Consider the following 23,683-nt stretch of genomic DNA (forward strand, 5'->3'; position numbering starts at 1 on the left):
GACGCGTTGATGCGTTACATGTGGTAAAGCGGTGCGTGGGGCGCAGTAGCCGCGCTACACGCGGTAAAGCGGTGCGTGGGGCGCAGTAGCCGCGTTACCAGCGCGCCTACCGCATCAACGCGCAAGTTAATTTTTTTTAACTTTTTACGCTCAAACGTGTGACGCTTAGCTGCGATAGCCAATCAGCTTGGAGAATGACCCGACGTCAAGGACATCGGCACGGTCGGAGGACGCAGAGGCTGAGAAACACTGAGGAGGAAAATGTATTTGCGGGCGGCTGGTGCAGCCGCTCGGGGTTAGAAGACGTGGGGAAAGTGAGCCAGGAGAATGGTCTTCCTACTTAATTCAGTGAATATGTGCGGCTGTTCTTTAGCCGATAAACCAAGTTAGCACCGGTCGGATAGCATTAGTTAACTCACCCGGGTTGTGTAGCACCTCCATAAAATGAACCCAAACATAACGGCTAAGTCCGGGGAACTTTCATGACGAGTACAGCGAAGCACCGGTGTTTATATCTACGCCAGCCACGGTCCCCTGTCACAGCCAGGTAGGGGAATGTAGGCTACTTGCCTTTATTTTGTACCGCCGTGCACACAATGCTGCTGTAAATGTGTTTGGTATGGTGCTGCCTTGCTGTTTGTGTTCATTTCCGAGCGGCGTGAATATGCAATGCCGTTTTAAGGCTATTTGTTCCGTTCAGTTGCTGTTTATTTGTCTTTTGGCACAATTTTTGGCCGTGTTGTTGTTGTTCTTGCTGCGTAGGCGCGTTGGGCACGTTGAACCATTTTTGACACAAAATGATCAAGCGGCAGATTAGGTTCGTTGGGCGTAGGGCTGCTCGATTATGGCAAAAATTATAATCACGATTATTTTGATTGATATTGTAATCACGATTATTAAAGACGATTATTCACTAGGGATGCCCCAAAATGAAAATTCTGTAAATTCTTTCAACATCACATAAATTAAACTCCCAAATGTTCTCCTCAAACACAACTAAAAAGCCACCCTAAATAAATAAACAGTGAAACCTTCCAATCTAAGAGTAAAATTAATATTTTACTAGGGATGTGATGGTGAACAACTCATTTATTTGCACGTTGAGAAGGTATGAATCTACAAAAAGATCAACTCTTTGCCTTTTTTTTTTACAGTGCAGGTTGAGTTGCTGAAAAAAAACTGCACAGTAGCTGCCAACGTAATATTCAGACTTCAGAATTTGCATCAAAGCCCTAATGATCATAAAAACAAGAGGCTTTATTTAAACGATGTCCGTGGTGGTTATTGTAATTTGTTCGGCTGTAGACTGAAACTAACGGAGGGAGGCGGATCACTGTATATTTTCTCTAGTCGCGCTGTCAGTTTGGCGACATGGCTTTGTGTATCCAGGCTCAAGAAATGCAATCCGATCGCGGAAGCCTTCCACATCAACAACGTTAACGGGCAGGATATCCCCGGTTCATTTTAGCTGTAAAGCCACAGGGCTTTTCTGTGCGGCGGCTCCCACTGGCGAGGTGTCACTGTGAATGACACCGTTACCAACCGCCACAGAGTTTCAACTGGCAACTTGCTATTTCGCTCGTGCAAGGCGTTTGTGTTTCGATTTAACGTCAGTCTTGGGCGAGTACTTTAACTTTATGCTGAATAAACCATTGCACTGCAATCGCTGAAAGCAAAAGTGTTCGGGCAGGGGCGGGGCAGGGCGCACACAGAAGGGTTTTCTGCATTTACCACACAAGACACGGCGTGCGACATAATAATTGTTTACAAACAGTACGTGTTCAATGCATTTCCTTCCTCATAAAACATTTACAAAACTGATTTTAAAAAGAAAAAAGTACTTTAAATCCAGGATTGTTTACATCTACAGTATGTTTACTTGCTAGCATTCTTCTCATAATTGCCTTTTCTGGTTACCGTCATCTGTAAAACAGTGGTAAGCAAATACAAACAAAACAGGCATCCACTCATGTAGGAAAACAGTGGTATTTCAACACGTTTCTATTCATATTTGATATACTTGAAGGACTAGTGAACCTGACAATACACATAGCTCAACAGCAGAGTATATAGTGCATTTGAGTGGCACATAGAAAGGGCCATTGTTCCTTTTTGCATTGTACCATACTGTTGGATGCAATAACGATATACTAATTAGAAACACACACCCCTGAGGTGAATTTTAACATGTGATATTGTGCTATGTAAATACAATCACACACACACACACACACACACACACACACACACACACACACACACACACACACACACACACACACACACACACACACAGACATAGGTGTTTTTGAGTCCTCCTGTCTTTGTTCATCTCTCTCCAACCATCCATCTTTGTCTTGTATGTTTTGGAACAAGGGTCCTTCCTGTTTCTCTGTTCTTTCCTCTGAGATCCAAGTGAGTCTCGATCAAAGCAGAGCCGGCCTGTGTATGACCATTGCAGGCCACATATGGACGCCTGAAGACTAACACATAATTTCACTTTCATGCTTTCATCATGTTTGTCTAGAAACAAGGCTTTAGGGAAGGAAGTTCTGTCTCACGCGGCCTGTCTGGTGGTTAAACTGTTTTGTGTTATTCTGTTAGGACAGGTGTTTTGTGTAACAGCCAATGGAGGATCTTTTCCTTCTTAAATGTGAATAAAGGCTATTCACTTCTATCGTTATTCCTAGAATATAACACCTTAATATTTCCTTTTGTTATCGTTTTTTTAAGATAGTGAATTTCATGCTCCCCTAAGAAAAGTAGCTAACCAATTCATCACAGTTCTTTTGCATTATTTCCTCAAACAATAGGGCATTTGCATTATTTCAGTCACTAAATATTTTGAAGGTTAATGCTTTGTAAGAGAAAATAAGAAAATAACACTGCGCTATTAATATTGCACTTTGTTCCATGCAGCCCGTTGTTGGCACAGTCAGGTTGCTATCAAAGAGAGCTCTTGCAAACAGAATGCAGAATGTTGAAAATGGCTCAACTTTTGCTACAACAAAATACCACATCAACAGCAGGCATGGCACGGCGCAGCACTGTACTGGCCAATCTAATATGTGCGAGCACACTTTCCTGGTAGATAACTTTGTAACATGAACAGTATTATTCTACTGTTCTTCTTCTAAGGGAAAAATCATTATTACTGTGATATATTTCCAGAGTTTTTCATCATAGCGTTATAAAGCACTGTGCAATGTTTTAGAATCTGATATGAACTATTACTCAAACCAGTTACATTGAATCATATTTCATCGTCCCTTCAGAACCTCAACCAACAAGCCCCCACCAGCGCAGCGCCTTGTGTTCAAATACACACTAAGACCACATTGCTCAACAATTCCAAGGTTGATATGAAAACTAGTCAAAAATAAATTATCCAGCCTTAAATTCATACGGTTTGAGTTGTATTTGCTACTTTGTTGGCTCTGTCATAAGCACTCTGCACATAATTCTAAGAAATCTGGCATGAACTGAAGGCAGAATAATTCAAATTTTTCCATAGATATTATGCCAATGAAGAAATTTAATAGGATTAAGCCGGTAATGTAATTAAAGCTGGGGTTGAGAGTTTGCGAGAAAACAACGCTCTACCTGCTGTAGTTCCTCCCTCCGAACGACAGCTATGCGCGTTCATGTGAATTCAGTTACATTGACAGGAGACAAACACCATGTCCGATTCCGAGGTGATTAAACATTAGTAATGATAACTACATACGTACATATTGAGCATCTACATTTTAATCAAAGACATACCATGTATGTTAGCTTAAAATCATTGTAAGTGTGCTGGTAGGCCTAAGAAAAGTAGCTGTAACAGCCAGGCAAGATAGCAAACTAATTGTAACTGTAACAGAGCGGAGAGGTGTGTATCTCCTGGTCTGACTGCAGCTGGGAGGGGCTGCTGCGCGAGGACCGGGCTGCCTGTCGGTGCTCTGTGACGGGGGAGGGGCCGGGAGGCTCCCGCTGCTCGTTGAGAAGAGGTGATACTTGCTTTGGCAAAAAAAGTCACCAATAACACCAGAAAAAAAGATTTGTCGCTTGTCGCTGTTTTGAAAAAAAAGTCGCCAGGGGGGCTGAAAAGTCGCTAAATATAGCGACAAAATCGCTATGAGTTGGCAACACTGAGCACAGGACGAGGGATATATAGGGCCAGCGGACGTCCTGCTGCTAGCGGCAGGCAGCCTAGGGGCAGAGGAAGGGGACGAGGTCGCGGTCGGAGAGGTCTTGACGTGATTGGGAAAGAAGACATGGCTGGTGTGGAAACACTCCGACTTTACTCTGGTTTTATTTCGAGCTCTCTCCGTCTCCCTTTTAGCAGTTAACTTTTCAACATTCGTCTTTCCTCGTTTTTTTGCTGTCTTAGCGGTGTTAGTTGTTGGTATCCGGGGAATGGTAAATTGAGGGTTCGTTTGTGAAGACATTGCTACTCGCTGTCCGCTTTAGTAGTGCCAAACAGTCGTGTCAGACTGCTAGGGTCGTTAACGCTCACGCAACTGACACATCAACGTCGTTGCCAAGGTCCCACAGCCAATAAGAACGGAGAATCTGACCTCGCTCTGATTGGTCAAAATTAACATGAGCGGTGGCAATTTTTGGGGGCAGCACACAGAGGCAGGGGGGAGCAAAGTGATGAAAAAATATTTTCAGACCACTTTACCTACATATAGCTGAATGGCTATTATGACAGTTTTGCCAAATATTACAGTGAAAAAATTATCAACCCTAGCTTTAACTGCCAGTTGTTCATTTGTTAAAGTAATGCTTTTTACTTTGTTTCAATGCTGTAAATAATAATAATCGGATTATAATAATATTACTTCTAAGGACATACTGAACATCCAAGCTACTTAAAAACTAAGGCAATCATCAACCTTTCTATGGAACATGTATGAATATGTGTCAGCCCCTGTCTGGAACCATGTGCTTTGGGCTGCTCAGTTAAGACCGAAATCATCCAATGTCTTCATAGGTTCAAAATACCATTTGCTATCTTTGTTTGCCTACACATTCATTAAGTGTGAATGCATCTGCCTTATATGAAGTGTTTTTTGTTGTTGTTTGTTTTATTGGCTGTTGGTCTCAGTGTGTGTTTTTGATTGATGTGGTCACCACACTTCTGCCAAGCTCCTTCTCTCTCACACACATGCATGCCTGTGTCCTCGAATGAACTGCTCACCGAGACGGACGGCAGCATTCCTTTCTGTCTCTCTCAAGGATCTTGGAACAAGTTTTAGACAGATTTTCATTTTGGTTTAACGTGACGCAAATTTCCAACAGTTATTCATATCAGTTCACAGAGTTCATGAACCATTTTACAAAGCTCCTTCCAGCTTTAACATGTTAAGCTCTTCTATAGGGTATATGTTATGCCATACACAACATGCATACACAACAAAAGCACTATTTGAAACTGCAATGTGGGATATGCACTGTATAGGCATTAGTTCCTTTAACATAGACACCAAAGCGTCCCAGGATGTGAGAGCAAAAAGCTGCACAAAGGCCTCTATTCCCTTGGCAGTGTCTGGGAGCCCAGTCCAATAAAAAGCTCTTTTATTTTCCCTTTCTCTTTAGCCCGTGCTTTGAATGGGTCTGTAAAAGGATATGAATGCAATGCCAAAACAAACACACACTGACTTATTCTTTAAACCTCATGTTGCAGGTCAAGCTTTTCACACACATGCGAAGGTACACTACAGTGGCACTGTCTCCTCAATTTCATATTCTCATGGAGCGGAGGGCGGGCGACTCTTAGGTTAGCTCTTAAATCTGATGAATTCCAGAAAGAAGATAAAGACACTCAAGGGAAACAGGGTCCAAACAATGAGATAAATCACTTTGACCAGTTTTGGTTGCATGCAAACCACATATTATGTCTTCATCATCATTGTTGTAGTGGACCAGAATTTGTCAAGAAACTCAGACAAAGACAATACAGATCTGGCTTAATTCTGATGTACGCTTTCTAAAATGTCTAATTTGTCTGTTTACACAAAGGGCTCACTTCAAATAAGCTATGTATGATATCACTGTTTTTGTAATCTGGCAGAATAGTACTGAGGCTATGTTGGTCTAACCCAGCATAAGCAATTCATCACACACAAGCTGTTGTTTTAGTCTTCCTTTAGGGCGGTGTTTCTCTCTTTCCCATCTCACTTTCTTCTTTTAACCTTCCCTGTGCTACGTAGCTGAGGTTACACCTGTCTTTTAAAGGCCACCTGCTACATCCAATCACTCCAGATCTCAGAAGCTGTCGATGTTTACACTTTTTAGGTTGAATTTTGGAGCGTGAGGAAAAGTTTTCCCACTCTCAGGCTCCATCAGCGTCTCTTAATTTAAGTGCATATTTTCTATAGTTGGTTCTGCACCTTGCATATTTTTGAGTCTCTGGAGTATGTTTCCCATTGGGCTTCATTTAAAAAAAAAAAAAACAGTCTGAAGTGGCCTGGCTAGTATTCGGTTATGTGTGGAGTTGTGTCTGGCCACTCTCTGAATGCGAGAAGCACCAAGCATCTAATTGACTGGACAAAATAAATGTGTCTAGTTGCATTGAAGAAAAGGGTTTAAACCTGGCCTCCATTATGCGAGCAGTTCAGTAATTCCGTTCACTGATTTCTTTCCCGCACTACTAGGGATGTGTACGAGTAATGGATCGTTTAATAATTGCATGTGTACTTGCCAAATATTTTTTATTTCAGTAAATAACACTTAATTTAAATTCCCTTCTCAAAGCTGTCATTAGATGTCAATATTCTACACTGACTGACCTTACAATATATGGGAATTTTAGTGTAAAACAACTTTATAAACCGGAAAAATTTAAATTGCTATTTTGGACTGTTTGATGAGTGGTTTTTTAGTTCTGTTTATGAGGCGGCTACTTGCCTGTTCCGTGCTGCTATTGTGATGCTATCCTCTGTTGTCATAACTGGAGTATTTTCCCATGAATCTCTTCTCTGAATTGAGAATGAAACTCATTGTGTTGAAAGGCAATACAAATAACATTAAGACCATATTACGAGGGGAAAAAAGAGGATGTTGTCATGCAATATCACTACGATTAGTGCTGCATGAAAAAGACTGCATTGCCATAACTGATTTTCTCCCCTGGGTGATGTTTTGTTCTGGAAATGAATACATCTTGCAATCATTCATTAAGGAAAGGAAAAAGGATTATCTTTATTCTTTCGCTGTCAGATTGCCAGTCCTGTGTGTCAGTGTTTGATTCATACTGTCCAGTGAGTTAAATTAGAACTAAGCATGCATGCTTTGCTTACTATTGCACAACACAAGCAGCTGCAGACTGACCCCTATACCATGCTCTAATGTAACTGGAAATGTAATGAATCCAATGAACAGTGCAGTTTTTTACACATATCTCACTATTTCCTTTGTATGTTTATCTTCAGCTCATGCACACAACACATCTGTGTAGTTTGGCTACAGATGTTTGTGTATTCGCTAGTCGATGCCAACTTTGCCCTGTAGCCAACTTCGCCAGCTGAAAATCGGAGCAAAATGGGTTTAAAAGTTTTTTTGCGTGCCTATAAAATCCCTCTCTTGCAGACAAAGGGAAGGCAGACCCACAAAACTATAAAATAACTAGTATTTTACTGCACTCCCTGTCTGTCATAGCCTCTTAACTAGTGGCCTTCCCTCTCTCTGCTGTGACCTTACCCTGCACTGATGCAGACCAAATGGAGGATTGGAAGATAAAAGCAGTGACTGACGAGGAGGAGGGGAGAAAGAAAAAAGATGGGGAGAGGAAAGCCAAAAAAGGATGACTGTCTGGAAGAGATGTTTTGTCCCGTTCATGATTGAAAACTGAGACCACTTGAGCTGTGAATGAGACAACAATGCAAATACATGCGATCAGCTGCCACATAAAAAAACATTGAAGGGGTGAGGCCCTTGGCTAGCTCAAATGGCTTAGGGAATTACAATGTGCCCACAATGGCCTCGGATGCCCCTGCTCCCTTTTTCCTGACTCATCTTTTCTGTTCTTTTAAAGCTATGTGATGGTGAAAAAAAAAACTAAAATAATGTAATAATAAAATCCACAGAAGAGCAGCAAATCCATTGTCATTTTGAAAAATAAGAACATCTCGTCTCTCAAAAAAGCCTTTCCAAATGAATTGATCCTGTCTCCTGCCGGTGTCATTCAGTGATGAAGGACTTGAAGGCCACTCAAAAGGGGCTTTCTACGGGATTGTCAACAGTCTGAAGGATTCAATCAATATTTGAACCTGTGCAATCTGTTTCTGTCAGCACATGTTATGATGCATTTGTTGGAGCGTCCCAAGTGGCATTGTTCATGGTCAGTGTGGGAAGTGGTTCACAGAACAGACTGTCCAGTTTGGCTCGGTCCAGCTTGGCACTGGTCAGTCCGTCTGTGCCGCCAGGGTCTTGTAAACAAAAACAACTGTCCAGAAAAAGTAAAAAAAACACAAGTTGTGTTTGAGTGATGGTGCAAAGAGGGAGATTGATGTGTAGAGAAGTTAAAGACAGACACAATGAGAAAATAATGGCTAAAAGAGGAAACCATAGATAGTAAATAATATGGATGTAGCATCCGGGCTGACCTCAGTTAATCACACGGCATCCAATAATCCTGGTTTGTGCGCGTCGCCATTTTGTGAGGGGGAGGGAGATAGCTGAGGTATACCTCCGAGGCAAAGTGAGGGACAACGGGCGGAGAGCTGTTACTCAAGAGATCGCGCCTATACATTTTAACCCACCCGGAAGTGGTTACTACAGTTGTGGTCACTTCCTTATTGGATGCTGGTAAAAATCCCTGAGGTTGGGGCTTGGAGGAAACTCAAGAGACTGTTGTGAGATAATAGAGAAGAAATTATGAGGAAACAGATGTATTTATGCGTTTTGATTTAAACTCCTCATCCTCCTCAAGTGTTGATGTTTTTAGTTTTGTGCATTTGTGCCAGATATATTAGCTTGTTTAATGCCTGTTGTTAGTTAGTTTCGGCGGCTGGCTTTTGATTTTTTATTTCTACACACAAAGCAGATGCTTAAACATAGTTTCTCGGTTTTCCCTTTTCCCTCTCTGCTCAAGAATGCTTTTTGTAGTGTTCAAGGGGAAGTTGAGATTCCTGCGATTCACAGCGCAAAGGGACAGTAAAAATGAGATCAAATGATACAAACAAGATGTTTAATGCCCATTGTTCAGTATAAATTGGATGCATATAAGCGGTCTAGGATTTAGAGGTCTTGAGGTGGATCCTGTTTCAAAGAAGTTGTTATCATAGCCTGGAGACAAAAGGCTACAGATTCGGTCAATCTTTAGTTGTGAATGTTTGTGTGGGTGTGTGATTGTAACTCAACATTTGGGAGCAGTGCAAAGGAGGATACCCCTAGTGGTGTTTTCTTTTGTCTTCGTGGGCCGAGCCAAGTGGTGCTGTCAGTGTGAGCAAGAGTGACCCAGATGTTTTGGATACATTTCAGTAAGACTCACCATAAGCACAGGCCCGCTGCAGCCCTGCGTCAACAGCCCCAGGCCTACAGTACCCAACATCCATCACTTTCAACTACAATAGAATAGTGACATGACAGCAATTCTTACAGCAGTAGTTAGTGCTTTTACATGGGCTCTAGGTTAAGGCAATGCTTCTGTCATCTAATCAACTTAATCAGAGCATTTGACACCCAGAGCCATAATAAGCATATAATAAGCATAATTTGATGAACAGAGCCACACAACTCATCAGTCCTTCTCTTGTACTGATGAGTACTGTAATACGATTCCTTTGTTTTTTGTCCTGCATGAGTTTCTGCATGAGTCAAACGGATGCAAAGTATCGTGTTTGATTCAGTAAGGGAATAATACAACTTCTCTTTAGTGGGACTTTTGGCAAAACAGCATCAACTAAATAACACGACATATAAAATGTTGTTTTCTGAAATAAATGGAAGCAGAGGGTTAAAAGTTCCAACACAATATAGTATTGAATTATTTTCAGACTTTTTTTTTAAATTCTTTTGTACGTTTATTTTACAATTAGGAAGTTGTGCCAGAGAAATGACAAAACAGATGGTCAAGTTGGATGTTGCATAATAGAGTTTCCCTAAATAGTTTGTTTTGATTCTTCTTTTACCACTGCTGGTGTGTGCTCAGACGGCAGTAAAAGTGATTGAATCTGATAGATATGATGCCTAAATAAGTCAAAGACTCCAGCGTACTACATGATGATGTGACCTGGAACATTTCTTTCACAGTCAATTTGAGAATTTAAGTAGAACTATTGGCTGCAAAGGTGTCAAAGGGGATGAGTTTGGGACCTATTGAGTCCTCTTCATATGGGATTGATTGTAGGTTTGGGTGTACTAGCTAGAAGGTCAGTCTTAGGTCACCTGGATGTGTTCAAGACTTAAAATACAGTTTCTTAAGCGTTTCCATTCTGTTTGATATTTAAAGGGGAAGGACCAGAACAAAAAAGAAAATAAGATGTATCTCTTCAGTTGCGTAATCAAAAATAATATTCGATTGAACTTCTTTATCAATGTGCGTTTGTAGATTGTGCCTGAATACTAGATTGAACTTGTTAGCATACCCGTCGCTATGGGCGGGCCATAGGGGGCCGGGCCCGCCCCCAGAAATGCTTGTGCCCCCCCACTTGGGGCACAGATCTCTCAAAAAAAATTACTTTAATTTTTATTTTATACTATCATAGTAGCTAATTTTGTGTTGATAAATACTAATGTTGCATTCTTTATCATAAAAACATTTAAAATATAAATAAACAATGGTGTGATTTTGTTTGATTGATGGGCCTACGTAATACGTCAATGCAGCCGCTCAACAGTTACCGCGCATTTTGAAAGTGAAGCTGGATGAGTTTTCGCCGGCTTACTATTTAATTTCTAGTTCATCATAATCGATATTTGGTAACGGTTGAAAAGCCCACTAACAGTCTCCTCTGCCAAATCGGATCGTCAAACTGTTGTCACTTTTCGAGCCGCATGACAGACTACAATCCGAAATTATGGACTTGTTCAGCGCGGTGATACTTCTGATTGCGTAAAGCCACAGTTTTGCACTGTGGGAACTCTGCGCTCCTCCAGCCACGGCCATCAAGGCTGTGCCGGAGACCGACCCCGGTCCAAGCAAGAGAAGACGCACAATTTACAAGAACCTACGCGGATTTGCGGTTGAGGAAACAGTTGGTCCGTCAGAAAGTGACATAGACGAAAAGACTGAGTTCAAGAGTATTTTACAGTGTTATTGATGCTGTGCAAGGAGAGATGGATGCGCGTTTTGGAGAGCGCAGTAGCTAGCTCATTGGCGCACTGGCTGCTTTGAACCCGGAGGCCGAAATATATGTTGATGAGGAGGTTGAGCTCGGAGAAACGCCGCCTCCCGCTGTACTGATAGAATGGACTGGAGAGAGCACAGCCCTGCCTCCACTCAAAGTAGGCTACCGTGTGTGTGTGTGTGTGTGTGTGTGTGTGTGTGTGTGTGTGTGTGTGTGTGTGTGTGTGTGTGTGTGTGTGTGTGTGTGTGTGTGTGTGTGTGTGTGTGTGTGTGTGTGTGTGTGTGTGTGTGTGTGTGTGTGTGTGTGTGTGTGTGTGTGTGTGTGTGTGTGTGTGTGTGTTTAACGTGATGATTACGTGCTGCGCGAATAGAGTATAGGACTATTAAAAATATACGTACTGTAGGCTAATAATAATTGTGCCCCCCTATGCATTTCATATGCCCCCCTTAAGACTGAGGTCTGGCGATGGGTCTGCTTGTTAGGATTGGTGTTCTGTGCAAAGTGATATCTTGTTGTTACTTGAGTTATACAACCTGTGTTTATTACCTCTTCTAGCTGTGCTGAATTGAATGAAGTCATCATCTTAAATCATAAAATGTACCCACATTTTAAAAATGCTTTTCTTCAGTTAGGCAGGCCAAGTTTGGATTTGAGCTAGAGAACAGAGAGTAACTTCGGTGGAATTTTGTTTTTTAAGGGGTGCGACTCTTAATTACAGCTGTTATTTTTGTCATCAGTCCCCCCTTTTGATTTGCTGGTTCTGGATCAGGATTTGAGTCGAGCTGGTTTTGTCATAAAACCTCTCTGAGCCCCGTTCTGAATCTGAATCCCAATCTGCTGGTGGGAGTTGTGGAGCAAAGGATGCAAGGGAGGGTTTGATTGGAAGCAGGTGTTGGGCTCTGGGCTCTGGTTTAGAAACAGTGTCAGGCCGTGGGTGGAGATGGGAAGCACTGGGACAGGTTAAAGGTTCAGAGGTTTTGCAAGACATAAAGATTAATAATGAAGACATATTTCAAACGATAACATGTAGACATTATTGTATGGTTAAATCACTTATAAAAATTCTGATTGAATAACTGCAAATAAATTAGACAAGTTCCAAGGAACAATGCATGATACTGTCTGGCTTCTATTTAAACTTCTGACATTTCTTATCCTTTTTTTTGTTTGTTTCACAAGCAAAATCAGAATAGTTGTCAGACCCAGAGCTGGTATAGAAAAACTATGTTCTAAGAATCAATGACTGCAATGAGACATATTTAGGCCAGTGTGTTCATTTTCCCAGTACATACATGAGCATACAAACTCAACAAGCACTCAGAGCAGCGCTGTGTCTACTGACAAGTCGCAGCCCCCCCTTAACTCCTTCCCACTACCCAACCGTAGATATTGTTTCTCCTCAGACATCTGTCCACGGTTGGCAGTTACAGATGTTGTTGACGGCTGTGAAGCCGAGAGGAAGTTCCAGCCACTCCAAAGTCCAAATGTTTCTTTTTTTCATTTCCCTGTTTTTTTTCCATTTTGTTTTGCTTTGTTTCCTTTTTCCCCCGGACTGAAATGAGGTATTCCTTTGGGAATGATAGGAACCAGATATGTGGGATTCTCTTTTCTTAGAGCACAGCAACACCTAATGTGTATGAATTTTTGTTTCTTCTAAAAGGGGAACTTATCAGGGATTCTAGTGCAGTACAGAGAGAGTGAAGCAAAACCTTTAAAAACATCCCCAGACACAAACACCCTCATGCACACTAAGTGGGTGACTCATCGCATCTTCCGATTCACAGCTGAGTTTAACCAAGACCTCCTGTGAGCCTGGGAATTGTTGCCAGCCTGCATCAAGTGTATTGTGGAAGCATATTTTCGGATTGATGCATTTCTTTGAGACTGGTACAGAGATGGAACTTCACAGACATTGTTGTATTGTACCGCCCATATGTTCTTAAATCTCTTTTTTTTCAAGTTTAACTCGTGTAAGTAAAGGAGAAAAAGTTAATTTAAAAAAATCCTCAGACAAAGAACAGTTGTGGAATAGGAAACAAAGTATTGTTTATCTAATTGTTTTTTGTCTTTGAATCATCATTGTTTTTTGCATTAAGCTGCAGTAGTTGTTCTTTTTTTTGTATTTCCTCTCCCTGTCCTAGATCCATTACTGAACACATTACAGCATCAACAAAAGATTCAATTTTTTTCCTATCCTTTTTTCTGAAGGCCATAGCAGCTAGCGAAGCCTGCAGATCATTTAAGGTGCTCTTGGTTGTTAGATACTCTTCTCTTTGGCACTGTGCTGCTCTATCATAGACCTTTAATGCTGGTGGCCTGCTCTGCTCTTTGGACATCCAACATTTGGGTGGCCACACTGCCAGCAGTGTTTAATTAAGGGTCCCAGTCGCTAAAACATTGAGATCATCAGTAATAGATTGGGCTTAATACTTCAAATTTAATTTAACTTAGTTGAAAAGTAATGGAGTTAGACAGTAAAAGCCAGGACTCAAAATGTTTCCCTTTGTCAAGGGATTTGTCTGCTCCAAGAAAGCCCCCTCAAGTTTTTTTCACTTTGTTGTATTATGTATTACCGGCTTCTACTAACAATATTGAGTCGTTGTTTATTCAACCTAGTCAACAAGCAACATAATCGCCTTCCTCATAAAACCTTTCCTTGATACAATTGTGTAATTATGTTAGTTTGTACATCATTACAAACCAGCCTAATGATGATTATGTCCTATTGGTGGAATAAGAGGCGATTATCATCAGTACTCATAGAATCACTTAATGGCGCTCAATGGGGTTTTGTATGTACTTCAAAACTTGTGGTAATCGTATACAACAAATCATTAAGTTATGTAAGTAGGAGAAAAAATATACTGCAGGACTGCCATTTTTTCCGGCAATCGTCCTTGAAGTGGAGGTAATATTCTTGAGTGTAATGTAGGTTTTGATTTTTTTCGACTGAGTCTTATTGTCAAGCCAAGCATGTGACAGTATAACACCCTCATAGTGGAGACGAGTTGTTCTGACAGAGCGAGTCGTGGGACAGGATGTGGGCCTGAGATGTTCCTGTGTAATCGCTGCAGAGGTCTCACACAACGTTCCAACTCTGTAAATGCTTTTGTGAGCCTCTGTGTGCTGCTCCTCACAGCTGAGAATGCAAACTGCTCTCAAATGGAGGTTGAGAGTATAATTGAGTGAGACACAAGTTTACAATTTCAAGTATCAACCGTGGCATCTCTTGAACCCTGGTGATTATCAGATACAATTAGATACGCAAGTTGTACAGTACAGAAACTCAAGATCCTTCTTGAGTTTCAACATAGATATGACCACAGAGAGACACACATTTGGAAGAAGCTGTTTGATTCCGTGTAAGAGAAGAGTGTGATGAAGTGTGGGGATATGGATGAATCTTTATAGCACTTAAACAGCTGGATGTGCATTTGGTTTCTCACTGTTTCTGAGAAACAGTGAGAAACGTCTAGCTGACTGAGCTTTATTGGCATAGATATAGTCTCTGTGGCATGATGCCCACTGTAAGCATGTATATGCTCCGTAAAGAAAGAGTTTGACAAGTTTGGGAAATGTTCTTAATTACTTTGGCAAGGAGATGGCTAACTTAGCCTAAGCATCGTTTCCACTTAGTGGTACAGTTCTGTTTGGTATGGTACGGCACACAATTATTTGCTTTTCAAATATAAAAAGCTGGGAAGGTTACCAAAATAAGTGTACTGTGCTGTGTTTGTCATCTTTTCGTTAGGGTACCAAGAGGTCACAAAGACTCACAAAAGGGTGGTGCAACACAATGCATTCCGTTGACTGTTCAATAGAATCATCATTCCCGTGCAAGAGATAAACCACCATCTGTAATCACCTGGGACACAGTGAATCATTTTGTGTTTTGAGAACAATGTTGGCGTGTAGCTCTGTATTTATTGTGTCGCATTCCTCCTCTTCAATAAATGTATTCGCAGGCTGCACTGTGTCCTGCTGCTATCATATCACTATAGTCAGTGATGCCGGTAAAGTAACGCGTTACCGGCATCGGACCTCTTTTTTCAGTAACGAGTAATCTAACGCGTTACTAACTATCAGGGCTAACTCAGAACTTCAAAGCAAAGGTTTTGACTGGGGGTTTGGGAGGCAGTGTGGGACTCTGGAATTGGAAGGGTTAGGGGGCAACAAACATCATCTGTAATTGAGGTTTGGGTTTTTCTGCAGGCATTGCATATTCTCCCTTAAATGTTTAATGTCTGTTGAGTGTCCCGGCATGTACCAGCCAGTCCCAGTGCAGCTGGAGACGGAGACCTCACATAACATCGCAGAGAAAGAACACAAAGACTGCATACATATGAAACCTATGAGACAGCAGACTCTGGAGGAGGCCTGTCTTAAGTCCGTGGCCATGAAACTGGAAAAAATATTAATGAGACCATGCTGTCGGGTCATGCAGGAATGTCTTTTATTTCAAACCCCTATAAGAAACCTATTCCTGGGAAGTTCATGGCCACACTTGAAGGTGGTTGTCTGACCTCTGGCTAAAATGAACAAGCATTTGCAAAAAGCTGGGTGAATTTCTCCCTCCATCGATCTTTGTCCATGTCTGTTGACAGGATGCTAAATTGTATCTCTGTTGTCACGTAAAAGTTATGCTATCCAAATTAACTAATTTATAAATGTATTAATTAATTGTTTGTGGTTACAGTCTAGCAAACTATAGGAATACCCTCAACAGTCCAGCTGCACTGCGATGCTCTGTAATTTTTGCATTGAAACCGAAGAGCTCCAATGTCGCCTGGCTAACTTTCAACATTGTGTGAGATAAAAGCCCTATGTGATGACTCGCTCTCCGTTCTTTGTAAATTCCTTTGATTCCATTACGTTTATCTCCAATTTAATGTATAAACAGAAGGCGACTGAAAAGTAGTGAAAACAGCCAAACTTAAATGTTTATTTACATCACTCGCATACCACCACATTACTCTTTCCTTGCTGGAAAGTCACTTTGTGTGTTTGTGTGACACCGTGCTTGTGCAAACTGATGGCTGTAATCTATATGAGAATATAAACACATCCGATTGGACATATTAGAGGAGGCTTTCTGCTGTTTGCCTTTGTTTTTTTCACTGCTGTGTGCTGTAGATGACTGCACAGCCAGCCAGTTTGTTGCTTTTTAAACTTAGCGGGACCAAGCTGATTTGGTGGGTTTCATTCAGATCTATTACATTTTTTTATGAATGTTTGTTGAAAATGGACTGAAAAGGACAGTTATAGTTGACTGTGCTCTCCCTCTTGTCTGTCCTAGGTGCTGCGTGGGGCTCAGCTCATAGCGGTGGCGTCAGCTGATGGGGGGGCCACAGCAGTAGAGGGCTCCCCCCTCCCCCCTGACATCCAAGTGCAGTATGTTCAACTAGCCCCCGTTGCAGATCACACAGCTGCAGTACAGGTAAAACAACCACAACAACACAGACACACACACACTCACACACACTCTGTTTGTAACTGGGTAGCATTTCAAGTTTGTTTGTTTGTAACCTAAGCTGGAGTATGCAGTTAACGTCTGATATGAAACAGACCCTAGTACAGATCTCAATCAGTCCCACTATTTGTTTGTTTTAACCTCTGTTATAAATAACCTTACCTCTTTTCATAAATTAAAAGTACATAGATCAGTAATCAATCCGTCAGTGATGCCATTAATCTGTGCTGGATACTAAGTACTTGGCTGAAAATGACAAGCCCCAGGATTGTGTGTATTTTTAGTACTCAGTAAAATAACTTCAATGCATTCTTTTGAAAAAGCAACTTCAATGTTGCAGCAATTTTCTTATATATGCTATAACATCAATGTTTCATTCATTCATCTGTACTGCACTGTCAGCCTCCCTCTCTGACTGTGCCTTCCCCCACCCCTCCCGGGGATTCCACTAGATGCCTGGGGCCTCATTTATCAACCGTACTTACACACAAATCTGTGGAGGGCGTAAGAACATTGCAACGCAAAGTATGGGATTTACCAAAATGTACTTAGACTTAGGAATGTGTGTAAATTTAAGCACAGCTCTGACCATGCTTACGAACAGAATCTAGTGGTAGAATAGCGATATTACAAGCGCAAAGCAAAGCAAAGCATTTAAGAGTTTCAACGTAATTTAAAGTCATACATTTGTTTGTTTAATCATCATCTGTGTTTTGGACCTCTTGTTTTATAATCTTAAGTTTCTTTAAGAACACTGATCACGTTTCGTGGCGACTCAGTAGGTTAATGAAACTGAAAGTAGATAATATCGCCAATAGGCTATATCAATGAAAACAGCCGGTCAAAACAGCATCCAAATGAGCTAAAATCCTAAATACAATAAATAGTTACATGACACACTTATTTTTAGGTAAGCTCTAATTGATTATTCATTAAATTTGTCACACGTTTACATGTTTTGAGGCGGAGGTTCCCTCCGACGCTCTCTGTGTCTCATCTGACAGCACTCAGCTGTCAGTTGAGCTGGATGAGCCGCGGTGACTCGCCAGACTCGCCAATCACTCATTTCACTTAGTAACTCTAATGTTGTTAGGAATTTATCTACATCTCTTATTTATTGAAAGAGTTTATGAATGACTGCACGTATAGTTGTCAGATCGCGGACCCCAAACAATGCCGTTGCCTAACAACAAATATCACATTTTCCCATGCAGCAAGCTTTCTTTTGTTTTAATGCCTCCTTCACTGGGTGAGCCAACAAAATATGTTTCGCTTTGATTCAACCTCGTTTACAAGGGTTTCCATTTCTGTGTTGGAGAAGTTTCTTTTTGTTACCCTCGGCTCTTTGCCATTGTGGCGGAGAGGGGTAAAACACATTCAGATGGTTGATAAAGGGATGTGTTGTGACCATATATGGTTAATTGGAGGCGTTTCTGAATGCAAATGACCTGAGCGTGAACGAGCATGACACTTAAGAACATGAACAACACAAAATTTAATTCATAATTACTTTAATGTTGAAACATACTTACAGGTTCAAAGGGGTTCCCTTTCACCATGTTGTCATAACTTTTCTTATGTAAATGCTTTTAGCTTGTAGTCATTATGACAGGTATTCGGACAAACAGTAACTTAACATAATAAAGAACAATGGATGGAGTGTTACAAGCAGAACACCTGTAATTGGTTGATATGCCTAATATAAAACCTCTTGATCGTTGAGCTAGTTAAGCAACAGTCACATGTGGAACCAGGATGGTGCACATGGCCCAGTTGGCTTTGAAGTGGCCAGTTTAACTGTGCAGAGAATATAAAAGGGCAGCACTTTTCCATTGTTCCCTCTGCTTTTTGTTTTCCCCAAAATATCTTGAATGTCACATTCTCTCCTTGCAAATTATTTCCGTCTATTCTGAAACGGGTATCCTCTAGCCCTGATGTGAGTCAAGTTTGTTTCACTGTTCTGAACTTTGAATGATGTATCGCTGTGTATAATATCAGACTTATGATCATATGGACCTACCTAGAGACTACTATGATTGACTCCTATTCACCTCCCTGCAGCGGGGAACAATTTTGATGACCAGCCATGCATCAGGTTTTGGTTGTTCCTAGTTAACCCTCTCATTTAGAACCTGTCTTGTTGTCATTTTGTCGTCTTGGTAATTGGTTCTTTGCCCCTGTGGGTGTAGAGGTGATTACGGCATCTTATTTTGATTGTTTTGTGTTGTCGACCGTACACAAACTGAAATGCTATTTATTTATGTATTTACAAATGTACAAAATGATTGCAATCCCCATGCACTGCATTCCAAGATCTGTGCTCCATGTTGCCTGGAACAGCAAGCCATCAAACTATTTGTTTACTCAACTGATTTGTTTGAATGGATTTTTAGGTCTAAAAAGAGCAATCTTTCTTCTAGTGTTTGATTGTACACAGATGTAAACAGAAATCAACAAAGTTTTCAAAGGTCCGATCAGTCATCAGCTTTAAGTTCAGTAAAGTTTGGGTTCAGAACAGGCACATGGATAGAATGCACCCTTTTAGTAACTATGGTGTATATTCCAACTCTTAAAGAAGATTTTCATCAAACGTAGTCCAAAAATGATGGAAGCTGTTAATGTGCCTAGGAAATAAGTTGGTGCTAAGATACGTCCAGTATGTTCGAGTAGACGTCTTTAATTGGATTTCTTTTTAAAGGTTGTCATTAAGGACCAATAATCAATGATGGTAAAAATTGTAGCAAAACAAGTAAGGACTAAAAGCAAAACTCACTGACATTCCAGTCAAGTAGCCCATGGGGGCATGGACACTTGGCCTAGCCTGTCTGGTACAGGGTGGGTTATTATCCCAGTTCAGTCTTTATGTCCTACAATTTAAACATTGACAACTTTCAGTTTAAAGTTCAGAGGAAGGTCAGCTCTGTTCTTTTCCCCTCTTTCTGAAAAGAAAGTGTTGAATGGAGAGAATGACTTTCATCTGTTTCCAGACATATGGTAGCATTTATACAAGTGCTTGAAAAATTACATCGGCATTTGTATTTATTTATCTGCATTTTTCCTTTCTCTTTTATTAAATTGTTTCCATCACACACACATGATGAAGTTGGTGACAACACACAGGGATATTTTTTTTTTTGCAATTTCGCAAGTTTGTGTCAGTCTGTGGCCGAACTTTGACCTAACACAGTTTATCCCCATCTTAGATCAGAAGACAACAGAGCACCAGCTCCCTAGTTTAAGCACACTTCTTACAAAAATGCCGGAAAAGTTTCTGATACATACAATTTCAAGGAACAGCTTCATTACCTATCTGCATTTTCAAATGGAGAGCGATGCCTCTGCTCTGACAAGTCATCACGTCCAGTTTATTTAGTGTTTCAAACGCTCAGGAAAAACACACGCAACCATACAACTTTTATTTTGCCTATTTACTGCCAGTGGTTACAGTGTGTCAGCCTCATGTGTTGTGGGCTGCTGTGGTGCAGCTGTGCTCCATTCATTGCTGTTGTCTAGTGACAGCATGCTGGGCTGGAGGGAGGATTAAATGCTGCAGGTGTGTTTGAGGGAACCTTTGGCGTGGATTCATGGAAGGAGTGAGTCACTCTTCATGGTCATCATCCAGGACTGAGTCATCGAACCTCTCATCTTTTTAAGGGGTTTTTATCCTCACAATACCTCGCTCTGTCTGACAACAGCCATAGAGACAGTCAGAAAAGCATTCAAATGCAAAAAGCCCATCTCTTGTCAAGTCTCTCCACCTGTCAACCCTGCTTCACTCCTCAGTCCCACCTTGCCCTTTCTTCTCTATGATATATCTCACCTCTAATCTCTCGTCAATCCTCCGCTCCGTCTATCTTTGGTTGTCTCCCATAATGACACAGGGGCAGGGGGAGCTGCAGTATGACTTGGTCTCCAACTATTAGTTCCCGGGAAACACACTTCACTTGCGCTACAGCCTTTTCAAATTTACATTGATTAGTTCAAGCAGGATGCTGCAGGATTTGGGAATGTTTTCTGTTAAAGATCCTCACTTTCTTCTCTTCCGTTTTTTCTTTCCACGTGTCCCAGGCTGCTGAGCTGGCCCCGGCCCTGCAGGCAGACATGGAGGTGAAAGAGGCTATCCAGGGTGCCATCCAGGGAGAGAACGGCGAGATGGTCCAGATCGTCACCTCTGTTGCCACCTGAGAGCCCCCATCTGGTTCACCGCAGCCCCCAGGAAACTCTGCTCTGCAAATGTGGCCTCAGTCTCAGCCAGAGGTCGAGAAATGCTTACAGTCTGACGAGCAATCAAGTCAGACAGCCTTTTTAACAAACACTGAAGGTCACTGATGAAACACAGGGAAGAAGCGTCATTCAGCTTTTTTTTTTTTATTGTTTGTTTTCCCCTGCAAACGGCTCGATTCATTGCCAACCAGATGTCGCAATGTGGAAACGTTCACACAGAGAACTGGAGAAGACTTTTTAAACTCCAAAATCAACTGTGGCCCTTCTGGTGTTTTCGTCACCAAAAGGGTCTGGCTCACCGCTGAGTACACAGTGGGAGTATTGTCTAGTCTCCAGGGAGGATACTTCTTATGCAGACCATCACCCTGCCACTTCATCAGGATACACGCTTGTTTACATCGACGTTTGAAGATAGTTATTTGAAGTTAAGCTGCTCGGCTAACTCCGAAAAGGTGTGTAAACCCATCGAACTGCACATCAACCAACCAGTACTGTGCTACTTTTCTCGTCATTTCTCGTCAGTGGACTTTCAGTGGCATGTAGATTTAGCAAAGAAAAACTAGTGTTGGTTATGATGCATCAGGTGTCCCGTCACTGTCTCTTGACTGTGAGCCCGTCCTTCCTTTACTTCACTTCACTCAGTTTGTTTTCATATTGCTTAGGCCGCACAGCTTTGTTTGTTTGTTTGTTTGATTTATCTAATTGTTTCATGCCGAAAATTTTGGGGAGCTTCAATTTTTGAGGTAGAAAAACCATGAAATAGAAGAGATGGTGCCAGTGGTAGACAGTACAAGTTGCTTGTAGAATACCAAGAAAACCAAGAAAATCTTGTTTAAATTTCCCGTTCTGCTCTTTGAAAGATACATTCATGTGAATAAAACATGTTTGTGGTTGCAATAACAGTGCTTTTATTTTGGTTTCCTTCTGTTTTTTTACTCTCTATTTCAATCAACCATAGCCGTCAAAATATCTTTAAGGAATTCTAAGGCATTGCTTTGCTTTCATCCAATGCAAGTAGACAGCATAGAGCATGAAATGATAGTTTGGTTTTGAGGTCTTTTTTCATGTTGCGCTAATTTATTTACTATTGTTAAAGTAAATATGCATCATGCCAACTCCAACAATCATAGGATTATGCTACTTAATTGTCAGCAATCCCAGCAAAGTTTGAGCTTATACGTGGTCTTAATATGTTTTTCTTTTCAAAACAGTAATAAATATGTTGGCTTCATTATAACAGTGTCTGACCTGTAATTACATCTCTTCAAAATCTGCTTTGAGCCAACTACGTGATTTTGTTTTGAAGTAAAGAAAGGGAATGTGTTGCTGTGATGTGTTGGAGTGATGCTCCGCTAATGATAGATATCTCCGCAGACAGCAATAAAAGAGATAAGCAAGACACTCTATGAATGCATGTCGATCTGGAGAAGTTTCCCATGCTCAGTGTGATGTAATATTGTATTTTGGAGTGTGGAAAAGAACCAGGCGACAAAATGAACTTGATAAAACAACATCGACAGTCTTGGCTGCTTCCTCTTGTTTCCTTTCAGTCTGCTGTTGCTGTCTCTGACCCCCTTTTACACGGATTCGTCATCTTGTCTGATCCCTTCACCGGCTCTCCTAGGTATTTCCCTTCTCCCACTCAATTGGTGTTTTCCTCTTTCCCCTTCAGAAGCCACGTTAAAGTTAATTTACTTTCTGTTAAATTATACACTAAGCTGGGCTAAAATGTAGTGGGATAGCCTGGTGGGTCCATCCCATTTTAAAATAACCTTGATGGAGCTGAGTTGAACCGTTGGCTTGGACAACTGTCTCCCCCCCAGTGCCTCCTCCATTAAATCTTGGACTTGGATGGGGAACAGACTCTCAACGTTACAGTCTTTTTCTCTTCATTTTTACAACCCTGGGCTCCATCCAGAAGCTGGAGTGGTTACCGTAGCAACGGGCCCTCTTTCAGGCCGCCCTAAAGATAACCTGCTGAAAGCAGAAATAAATGATGGATTGAGAGACGAAATTGTTTGGAAGCAGAGTGCATGTTTGGGGAGAAGGAGTGGAGTGACGGACAGAGACCAGGCGGTGTATCTTTCCCTTTCCTTCTCTGAGCAGCTCTGTGTTCCCCTGCAGCGACGGCAACTCTGCTACAACACGCACAAGTACCAAGCTCTGCCCTGCCTGGCTTTTACTTTGACGGCATGTCTTCCCCTGCTCCAACCTTTTTACGATGCTGGAAGAGTTATCTCAGGATGTGTAAAAATGAGGGAACATGTTTGTTTGAGCATAAAATCTACAAACAATGTGTCTCCAGCATCATAAATCAGCAATTGGTAAACTTGGAGAAACAAAGCTCCCACAGCCAGGATTTATCTGTCTCGCACTTGATTGGTAAAAGATGAAAAGCTCCTAAAAAGGTCTTTCTTGATCTTCCATTATTTATTTATTTATGTTTTACTTAGTTTCCATACGACACGACAACAGATGCATGGTCCCCTTTCTGCACCACTGGTATAATTTATTTCTATCTATCTGTAAATATCTAAGTATCAGTGCTCCACGAAGTCCTTTAAGAAAGCTACTGATCTGAAAACTTAAGGAATCATTCAGTGCTTCAGTATGGATTAAACAAAAATGTCTGTATTGAATAGGGATTCATTTATTCCAAGAATACTTTACAGTTTAGTTTATATTTACTTGAACTTAAACTGAGACTGTT

General features: G+C 41.3%; 1 protein-coding gene across 1 annotated transcript in view; it reads left to right on the forward strand.

Moving 5' to 3' along the window:
* Window positions 1-23,253, forward strand: part of banp (BTG3 associated nuclear protein) — a 40,407-nt gene extending 17,154 nt beyond the window's left edge. The window contains exons 12-13 of the mRNA XM_080028233.1: window positions 16,576-16,716; window positions 20,818-23,253. Coding sequence (XP_079884359.1) covers window positions 16,576-16,716; window positions 20,818-20,934 — 258 coding nt within the window. The 3' untranslated portion in view covers window positions 20,935-23,253. The remainder of the gene's footprint in view (window positions 1-16,575; window positions 16,717-20,817) is intronic.
* Window positions 23,254-23,683: the final 430 nt, after the last annotated feature.

The sequence above is a fragment of the Ammodytes marinus genome (assembly GCF_949987685.1).
Source record: "Ammodytes marinus genome assembly, chromosome: 5".
In the NCBI taxonomy this organism is placed as follows: Eukaryota; Metazoa; Chordata; class Actinopteri; order Uranoscopiformes; family Ammodytidae; genus Ammodytes; species Ammodytes marinus.